We start from the raw sequence: 11,348 nt of genomic DNA on the forward strand, positions 1-11,348 counted from the left end.
GAGATGTAGATCGTTCTATGCTTTTGGTGAGCCATTGTTCCAGTTGTGTAATTTGTAGTGCTGCTTGTTTAATGGGGGGTCATCAGGTTGTTTGATTGTTGAGGTCGTCTGCTTATGAGAGGACCTTCATATTGTGGTTTGATAGATGTAAGGAGTGGTCGTGTAGGAAGGGATTGAAGAGAGCTGGAGAAAGAACTTATCCTTGGGAATTCCTTTGTAGAGTTTGTTGTGGAGTTGAAGATATTGTGAATAGCTCTGGGATGGAGGCCGAGTTATGAAATTGGCCGACTACCTTTTTGTCATTGTTGTAGAGGGTGGTTGAGAGACAGTGACGAATGCTTTGTTGATTTCTATTGCCACTAGCACGGTGTCGGAGGGAGGGCAGCTCTGATTGATAACAACCTTGTAGGATATGTTGTGTGGGGTCAGTGTATATTGTGTTGGTGGAGGGGTTAGGACTGACTGAAACCACTTTGGGTGAGAGTGGGATGTAAATGTGAGTTTACGTGTTATCGAGTGTCATGTATGAGATGGAAGACAGTTACGTTCGTATAGAGAGAGCCAGCAGAACCATTGTGGGTGAGGCAGAAAGACAACACAAGTACCAGGGACAAAGGTACCTACGTATCTGTCACTAACCCTTCCGATACTTAAGCAAGTGGTATTCATTTTCTTCCATTTTCAATAGCATCGTAGACTTTGGATGTCTCACAGAAGCATGCCATTAACGTATTATTCGCGTTCCTGTCTTACTTTACTAGATCTAGCACTTTGACAGTCTGATCAAGATTAAGGACAAAAGAAAAACCCAGTTGTAACAAACAGTAATGTCTGATATTTTACAAAGTTTTTTTCTCTTTTTTTGAAAGAGAAAGAGAGAAGAGCGAGAGAGAGACAGAAAGAGAGAGGATCATCATAGCACAGTTTCCCTTGCGTGCCATACATGATCACTGTGTTGTTTTTTTTATATATATATACTGGCATTTCATGCCTGCCGCGTCAACCCTCAGGCTTGCCAACGTAATCCATCACTCGGAGTGGAGAGACGGAGGTAGGAGGTGGCCTTGCCAGTGGCCAGGTTTTCAGTATCCTGTATCTACACGTCGACGGCCGCAGTCACAGGCTCCTCTTGAGGGCCCACCTCGGTCACTTCGAGGGCGGGGCTCGCGTCAGGGGCGGCCGTTGGGGCCTGTGGGACCTCGACCTTAGGGACGGGCTTGAACCGGTGTTCCTTGCCTAGGTTGGTGGAGAAGGAGTAAGTGTGGGAAGCGTCAGAGTCCTTAGGATCGTCGTAGATGAGGAAGATATCAGGGGCCAGCTCCGCTAGTTTGGCCAGGCGTTTGTACTCTTCGAAGAATGCATCGCGGGCAGCCTGCAGCTCTGCCGTCCCGTAGAGATATTCTTTGGCGAGCGCAGAGGCGAAAAATACACACACGAACACCTGTAACAGAATATTGTCATTACACTGCGTCTACACACACACACACACACACACACACACACACACACACACACACACACACCGTGGTTAGCGTTACTGACTACGAATTCTCACGGGCCAGCCGAGGGTTTAAACTCGCATGGGTTCGAATCCCGGCAGTTGCTCTACACTCTCGGGGATGGACGGTAGATGGGGGAGCGGGTACTTTGGAACATGCAAAGAGTAATCACAAACACACAAACACAAACATAGACACACACACGCAACTGACATATATAAGTGTTTTTATAACATTTAAAATCAAGTTTCTTTTTTTAAGCTCTCGTTGCATGAAATGTGAAATATCCAGTTACCTATCCAGTCAAAAAAAAATACTTTTAGTGAATAGGTATATAGAACTATCCGTTAACTGTTAACAATACCTAACAGCCAAGCAAGGCAGGAATGATCATTCCAATTTAAGATACCAAAGCAAACATGGGTCTCAGGCGGACACCCAGAGTCATCTGATGGTCAACACTGATGAAAGACCCTTCTTCCCTTCCAGCAGCACAAAGACAACACTTCGTCAGGACAGCGTTCACTTACCAGGAAGCGCATGATGCCTCGGAGATGCTACCTGTTAGCCTGAAGATGGCTGAATACTACCAGAATGTGGTCCCAGCCTGGCTTATATATGGGGTAGGGACCGGGCGTCCTTGTGGTCACCTGGACCTTGGGCTGCATGGAGTCACAGGGACCCAGAGTGGGCGTAGGCATGTCCGCTGCCATTCCCACCACACGACGTGACGATCAGGAGGAAGGGAACATGGGAAAGTCATGACAGATGTCAATCTATCTGTCTTATCTATCTATCTATCTAGCTATCTATATATATCTATATATATATATATATATATATATATATATATATATATATATATATATATATATATATATATATATATATATATATATATATATATATATATATATATATATATATATATATATGTATATCTATATATATATATATATATATATTTTTTTTTTTTTTTTTTTTTTTTTTTTTATAATTTGTCGCTGTCTCCCGCGTTTGCGAGGTAGCGCAAGGAAACAGACGAAAGAAATGGCCCAACCCCCCCCCCCATACACATGTACATACACACACCCACACACGCAAATATACATACCTACACAGCTTTCCATGGTTTACCCCAGACGCTTCACATGCCTTGATTCAATCCACTGACAGCACGTCAACCCCTGTATACCACATCGCTCCAATTCACTCTATTCCTTGCCTTCCTTTCACCCTCCTGCATGTTCAGGCCCCGATCACACAAAATCTTTTTCACTCCATCTTTCCACCTCCAATTTGGTCTCCCTCTTCTCCTCGTTCCCTCCACCTCCGACACATATATCCTCTTGGTCAATCTTTCCTCACTCATTCTCTCCATGTGCCCAAACCATTTCAAAACACCCTCTTCTGCTCTCTCAACCACGCTCTTTTTATTTCCACACATCTCTCTTACCCTTACGTTACTTACTCGATCAAACCACCTCACACCACACATTGTCCTCAAACATCTCATTTCCAGCACATCCATCCTCCTGCGCACAACTCTATCCATAGCCCACGCCTCGCAACCATACAGCATTGTTGGAACCACTATTCCTTCAAACATACCCATTTTTGCTTTCCGAGATAATGTTCTCGACTTCCACACATTTTTCAAGGCTCCCAAAATTTTCGCCCCCTCCCCCACCCTATGATCCACTTCCGCTTCCATGGTTCCATCCGCTGACAGATCCACTCCCAGATATCTAAAACACTACACTCCCTCCAGTTTTTCTCCATACAAACTCACCTCCCAATTGACTTGACCCACAACCCCACTGTACCTAATATATATATATATATATATATATATATATATATATATATATATATATATCTATATATATCTATATCTATATATATATATATATATATATATATATATATATATATATATATATATATATATATATATATATATATATATATATCTATATATATCTATATATATATATATATATATATATATATATATATATATATATATATATATATATATATATATATATATATATATATATATATATATATATATATATATATATACATATATACAAATATAATGCACATGAACGGCCACTTTCATTGAACACATAACAAACCTCCAACAGCGAGGATTCGAACCCAGGTCGTTTTGCCTAAACTAGCACTTTGCCTTCCCCTTCCCTTCTACCACGCAAAAGGTACTAGGTTCGAATCCTGGCTGCTGGAGGGTATTATGTGATACATATATATATATATATATATATATATATATATATATATATATATATATATATATATATATATATATATATATATATATATATAGATAGATAGATAGATAGATAGAGAGATAGATATATGCATTATCCCAGGGGATAGGGGAGAAAGAATACTTCCCACTTATTCCCTGCGCGTCGTAAAAGGCGACTAAAAGGAGTAGTAGGGGGGCTGGATATCCACCCCTTCTGTTTTACTTTTCCAAACGAAGGAACAGAGACACCGGCCAAGTGAGGAAATGGCGAACATGTATAGAAAAAAAAATATGCCATGACTTCGTTGTCTTGAACGAAGCCACTGTTTTACTGTAATTAATGGACCAGTTGATTGGGTAGTGACTGTTCCTAACCTAATCGTATAACTCCTCGGGGTTTCTTTTACCATTTTCGACAATTTACTGTTCCTACGGACGTTGACTTTGTCGTATAAGTCTCTTAGTTTCTCTTCGCAAATTTACCTTACTTACTCGCATCCTATTTGTCACTGGTCTATTTGAATCGCATGAGCTATTTTCTAAGACAACAGTCCCTCTTATATTTCGCCGTTCCACCTCCTTCGATTCGTTTTAGAAATAATAGACCGTCTGCTGACCATTGGTACATAAGCTGTCATTAATTCTCACGTTTCATGGGTTTAGTATGCAAATGAGCGAGTATCCTAAGCCACTTAAGATGCAATAGACACAAGCTGAAATTTCTGTTCATCATTTGTATCAAATTGTTTTGAATGTATGACTTTTTAAGGTGATATAATCTATATCTATCTATCGCTATATATCTATCGCTCTATATCTATATCCATGCGTAGAACTAACAAGACAGAAATGATACAACAATGGGCAAAATACAATGCTTATGAAGACTCAGACCACATTTTATTGGTCGCTGACGAAGCCATGCGTTAAGGAAAGTGAAAAGAGAAAGAGAGAACATGATCGTCGAGATATGAATCATAGTTCTGCGTATCAGATACAAGAAAGAGATCCTGATACACAAGTGGGCCGAGAGTAATATGATTCGAAAGATCTTGCAAGACGGCAAAATAAGGATCACTGCAAGGACGGATGAGGTTACGTGGTGTTGCCGTGTGTTGTGTGGCGCCGACAGACGGCTGGCTTCCAGACGATCACACGAATCGCTCTCACCCGCCTGGTTGGTGTGGGGTGTCCCAGCTTAAGGAACTTCCCCAACAGCTTAGGGCACTTTCTCACCCAACTGGTGGTGCTGTGTCCCAGCTTAGGGAACTTCCCCAACAGCTTAGGGCACTTTCTCACCCGCCTGGTTGGTGTGGGGTGTCCCAGCTTAGGGAACTTCCCCAACAGCTTGGGGCACTTTCTCACCCGCCTGGTTGGTGTGGGGTGTCCCAGCTTAGGGCACTTCCCCAACAGCTTAGGGCACTTTCTCACCCAACTGGTGGTGCTGTGTCCCAGCTTAGGGAACTTCCCCAACAGCTTAGGGCACTTTCTCACCCGCCTGGTTGGTGTGGGGTGTCCCAGCTTAGGGAACTTCCCCAACAGCTTAGGGCACTTTCTCACCCGACTGGTGGTGGTGTGTCCCAGCTTAGGGAACTTCCCCAACAGCTTAGGGCACTTTCTCACCCGACTGGTGGTGGTGTGGGGTGTCCCAGCTTAGGGAACTTCCCCAACAGCTTAGGGCACTTTCTCACCCGCCTGGTTGGTGTGGGGTGTCCCAGCTTAGGGAACTTCCCCAACAGCTTAGGGCACTTTCTCACCCAACTGGTGGTGGTGTGTCCCAGCTTAGGGAACTTTATTACCGGCTTGGTGATGTGTTCCAGCTATTGGAAGTTCCTCGCTTGCTTAACGGTGCGCTCCAGCTTGGGCAACTCGCTCACCCCTAGCTCGGTGGTGCGTTCCAGCTTGGGGAACTTTCTCACCCGCTTGGTGGTGCGTTCCAGCTTGGGGAACTTTCTCACCCGCTCGGTGGTGCGTTCCAGCTGTCAAGATTTCCATACTATACATGATTATTAACTAGCTGCCTCACGTAGTGTTAAGATGGATGCAGTGTTGGTCTTGTGGTACTGGTGGCGGTGACCTTGTCGTCCAGTGTCCCAGTGTCCAGCCCCACACACGTTCATGTGTTTACAGCGTGGCAACCTTCACACCCTCGGCCTCCTGACGTGCACGGAAAAGCATACATTATTTATTCATTCCAGCCAAAAGTTATCTAAAACTTGACTATACATGAATGCTCAAAATATGTCCCCCAAAACATGCATGCACGCACATGGAAGCATATACATAAGCATACTCACTTATAGGTCACCGTATGTGAAGTGCAGTGAATAGTTTTACTGACCACAACTCAGCAAGGGCCTGTCCGGGGTTGGACCCGCAAGGGTTCGCATCATGGGCGTGGCAGTCAGTCCACACTCAACCCTGGCGTTCATCATCCTCTTGGGGCTAATCAACAAATAGGTACCTGGCTTAGGCTGATGAGTGTGTGTGTGTGTGTGTGTGTGTGTGTGTGTGTGTGTGTGTGTGTGTGTGTGTGTGTGCTTATAAGAGTAAAGACATAGTGCAATTAATCAAAGCTAAGAAACGGGGCAACACGAGTGTAAAACTCCATCCCCGTAATACTAAAAAGATGTTAATCACACAGACACACACATGTAGAGCATTGATTCGAATCATGGGCGTGGCATTGGCCCACACCCAACTGAAAATGTTCGTCCTTCCCTCGGGGTTGGTCAGTAAACAGGTACCTGGCTTAGGCTTGGGTGTGTCTGTGCGTGTGTGCATACATACATTAAAGATATGCTTCGTGTATGCAAGGTTAAGAGGCGAAGCAAAACAAGCGTAAAATTCTCTCCCTGTAACACACAAATAGTAATCACACTTAGAAAACACACGTAGTAGTTAGCATTATTGACCATGATTCAGCAGAGGCCCACCTGGGATTGGGCCTACCTGGGTTCGAATCTTGGGAGGGGCAGCCAGCCCATATCTGAACCAGGTGTTCCTCTTCCCCAAGGGTTGGTCGATATAAGGAAACCCAGCTTTGACCGGGTTGTATGTGTGTGTGTGTGTGTGTGTGTGTGTGTGTATGTGTGTGTGTGTGTGTTTGTAATTACATAGTAGGGATTACCTTTTTGTATTGTACGGGAAGAGAGTTTTACACTCGTGGTGTCCTGTCTCTTGGACATTCTCTATCATCGCACTTCTTAAATTTATATATATGCCGTCTCATTAACCATGATCTCAGTCGTTCTGTTCCATTCATCCATAACTCCCACCATAAAAGTATTTCTTCAAACATTCTTTTTAACACGTTTCTTACTTAATTTCATGGTATGTCCTCTGGTTGCTCCATCCCTTGTGTGACTTCTCGTGTAACCTGGAGAATAAAAATCTCTCGTATATCCCTGGGTGTGCAGCCAACAGGATATCAGGTATGATCTAGTCTCGCCACATACACCAAGTCATCCATCCCTCATCGCATAGTCAGAGCGCAGAGAGACGATCCCGCAACTCAGGCAGCATTTCTCACATCAGCAGAGAGGATAAGGAGGAGGAGGAGGAGGAGGAGGAGGAGGCGGGATACGTATCTACCACAACGTATATGCCAAATCCCGACACCTTGCAAACTACTGATCACCACGTCCTGAAGATAAAAGCATTATGTGCTTCGGAGACTTCAAATGTCAAGCACTCCAGTCTTAAACTCCAGTAGTTACTGACTCTTCAACATCGTGGGACCCTATTCGCAGGATGTCTGCAACCCCACCTGGCCCTCCTCAGCGGCAAGGCGGGACACTGGATCATGTCATCATAGGCGGCTTCACTAACACCAACTTCATAACTCACCTGCTTCCCTCCCTCGTCTCAGAGCACGTAGCCATCACAGCCCAGGACTCTTACTCAGTACATTAGCCACCACCACACAGGCGCCTCTTCTGTAATATACCGTCGATGATACAGGTCAGCATACATATCCTGCCTCAACAGATGGGTCACTGTGAACCCTGGCACAGATGTAGAGAAACTGTACACACCCACCTGGCCACACTGTCTACAAGTGTTGCCTTAACCACGTCCCTTCAAGGCAGAACAGGTCATTCATAGCAGTGGCTGCTTAAGGACAGTGTCAACAAACACCAACCACGTCTGGTGACTTAAGCTTCTGCTGAAGCCCACAGACAAATTCCCACGAGTTGAAAAATTCTTAAGACTTATCGTGTTGCAGAATGACAAATTAATCGACATGAAATCCTGGGTCTGTCGGGACGCGTGAAAAAATTTTACCATCTCGGTCAATCAGCAGGTTTTTTCCCTCCCTTATGTGGGAACACATCAACCTCATCACAAAGGAAACACCTGCGACCCCAGTACACCATTTCCCACTGGAAATGGCTGAAACAACACCTGGTCCTCACAGTCAGAGATGCAGTCTCTACCACCTCGAGAACGACTTGCACCAGCACGAAATGAGTATCAACATTAGCCCGGTAAAGACGAAGCCAAAACATCTGAGGGTGATGACCCAGTGCCGATCAACGATGAGGAACTCCGTCAGACTCTTCTCTAAGGTGTAGCTGCCTCCCTCCCCTAGTATAGATGGCGACACGTACTCCTCACTGCGCCTCACTGTAAAGGGTCCAGGAAACCCCACTTTTTAAACTCTTTGCAACTCGTGCCTACTGCAAGGATCCTTGCTTGCGGCCCTTCTCCGTGTACCACACTGGAGCAAGTACTACACACAGCGAGCCTGCAGGTATCCACTACACACTGACTTCACTTTCCGTATGAATTGTGAAAAGGTATACAGTGTGCAGGATCGTATCTTGTGGTAATTCTCCGTATGAAGTACCTTTCTTCTGATTGAGGATCGTTCCTTTGAATTGGGAAAAAATGATTGTAAAATGATGTTCCAAGGTAACAACACACACTCATGGAGCAATGTAGTATGTTGAAAGGAAATCATATGGCATTTCTTACAGAGTAACTACACCATGTCTTTGAACTGAGGACGACACGCGATTGTAATTCTAATTCCAGGTATAAAGGAAACCAAAATCAAACATGACCTGTGTGTTCGAGCAAGAGTTTTGTGGAGGGCGTTGAGTTCGGTATTTATGGCGGGGTGAACCAATACTTCTTAATTTGCATTGAAATTGACTATTTCCTTCCAATTTGAGAGCCCGGCGTGAGGTACACGGAGTACAGTTGTGGTAGTGGTGAGTCAAAACGAGCAGCAAGAACAGTAGAGAGAACAGTACTAGCAGTAACGACAGCAACAGAAGCAACAGTAACAGTTTGGGTGGCAGCAGCAACAGCAGCAGCAGCAGTAACAGCAGCAGCAGCAGTAACAGCAGGAGAAGCAGCACATGGATTTACAGGCAGAGAGACGTACAGAGAGATGTACAGAGAAGCAGATGGACAGACAGAGAGACATATAAAGATATAGATAAAGACGAAGAAATAGCTGCAAAGGAGTGGATAAACGGTGAATAAACAGAGATGGGCAAACGAATACACGAACTAACAGGCAGAGGGATGGATAGGAAATGCGAATCTATGAATGGACAGACGAAAAGGCGGGAGGGCGAACACACATCCCCTAAAACCTTACTTATACACAACAATTTACAGAGGCACACGCACGCACGCACGCGAGCGCTTGCAATCAAAAATGATGCTTCCGGTGTGGTTAATTTACCGTCCACACCTCAATATTAATCAAAAAAACTCTTCGCCTCTCTGGCCATGCACTAATCATCAATGTACAACATCAAAGGCGCTTCGTTTATACCACAGGAAGAACTGAGCTACCACAGAGAGGCGCGGCTGGCCAAATGGCAGCATCAAAAGAGAGAGGGAGAATGGGAGGTCAGAGCTGGGGGTAGTGGTGGTGTGGTCAGGATGGCTGGGTAGCTGGGGGCAGTGGTGGTGTGGTCAGGGTGGCTGGGTAGCTGATGTTAATGGGTAGGAGGATTCTTCGGTAGTTAGTAGTTAGGTAGCAGATAGTAGGCTAATGGGGAGTCAAGTTGCTGAGGGAGGGAGGCCAGTCCGCTGGGTACATAAGTCCTTAACAAAGGGACTACCGGGGTAATTAGGTGACGTGTAGATGGTTTGTTAAACTGGCAGTGGGCTCGTACATGGCTTGGAAGGTAGACAGGGACTGATAGGGAAGGTACCTGACAGGTCGATCAATGGGTATGTCTGACAGGTGGAGGATGATTTTTTTTTCGTGATGGCAAGAGACGGGGTAGATGATCAAGTAAATACGTTAGATAGAGAGTTGTTAGAGAGTAGATATATATGTGAATAGGTCGTCTTGCACATTAGCATTTATTAACTCACATAAACACTTTCAGACTCTGCCCAGGTAGGATCAGAGACGATTTCTCGTAACAGCACCGACTCGCGTATATTTCCAGTACACAAAGTACGTGAACAATATGATACTGCACAATATTCACGGTGCAGTCAGTACGGCTTGCTCACCACGGGGGTGCGGTGTATGTAGAGATATCAAGGATCTAAGATGAAAAACAAATTGAAAAAACTCATTTCGAGAATGTGGTGGGCCTTGGCTCTGAGTGAGGACGTAATATTATAAGGATAACCAACTGATCTACACTGTTTATCAACATGTATGCAAGTCTGAGATCTGAGGAACAAATTAATTTTTATCTATTAGCTTTAATAAACTATTTACGAAAACCTCTTCACTTTTTTCTTAACATAATCAATATTGAACAGGCCCAAATATCCTATTTGGTATGAGGGTTTTGTTAAATTCATTCCCTAACATATTACTAACAAACACAACGTGGCGCGAAAAAGACCTCTTCTTGAATTACGTAATAGACAATTCAAAGCAGACTTTAATTAATGACAGGATGTATCCGCAGAGGCCTGGGCTTGAATGACAAGTGGGAAGGTAAAACTAAGTGGAAGCAAAATAGTATAAAATCATTGGAGGTTATTTCAATATATATATATATATATATATATATATATATATATATATATATATATATATATATATATATATATATATATATATATATTATCCCTGGGGATAGGGGAGAAAGAATGCTTCCCACGTATTCCCTGCGTGTCGTAGAAGGCGACTAAAAGGGGAGGGAGCGGGTGGCTGGAAATCCTCCCCTTGTTTTTTTTTTTAATTTTCCAAAAGAAGGAACAGAGAAGGGGGTCAGGTAAGGATATTCCCTCTAAGGCCCAGTTCTCTGTTCTTAACGCTACCTCGCTAACGCGGGAAATGGCAAATAGTATGAAAAAAAAAAAAAAAAATATATATATATATATATATATATATATATATATATATATATATATATATATATATATATATATATATATATATATGTATATATATATGTATATATATATACATATATATATATATATATATATATATATATATATATATATATATATATATATATATATATATATATATGTATTTGATTATTCTTTTCTGTAATATTTTCCTGTTTTCTTATTATCTTCGTGTCTTCTTGGGGATAATGGAACACCACATCTGTGTTTTCCATCTTTAA

At 43.2% G+C, this 11,348-nt stretch overlaps 1 protein-coding gene across 1 annotated transcript; it reads right to left on the bottom strand.

Annotated features, from left to right (window-relative positions):
• Window positions 1–812: 812 nt before the first annotated feature.
• On the bottom strand, window positions 813–2,142 carry LOC139752131 (uncharacterized). The gene is made up of 2 exons (XM_071668051.1): window positions 2,030–2,142; window positions 813–1,441 (listed from the first exon to the last, which is right to left on the bottom strand). Exons 1-2 carry the CDS (start codon window positions 2,039–2,041, stop codon window positions 1,097–1,099), a joined length of 357 nt encoding a protein of 118 aa, XP_071524152.1. The 5' UTR covers window positions 2,042–2,142; the 3' UTR covers window positions 813–1,096.
• Window positions 2,143–11,348: the final 9,206 nt, after the last annotated feature.

This window comes from Panulirus ornatus, chromosome 12, assembly GCF_036320965.1.
Source record: "Panulirus ornatus isolate Po-2019 chromosome 12, ASM3632096v1, whole genome shotgun sequence".
Taxonomy (NCBI): domain Eukaryota; kingdom Metazoa; phylum Arthropoda; class Malacostraca; order Decapoda; family Palinuridae; genus Panulirus; species Panulirus ornatus.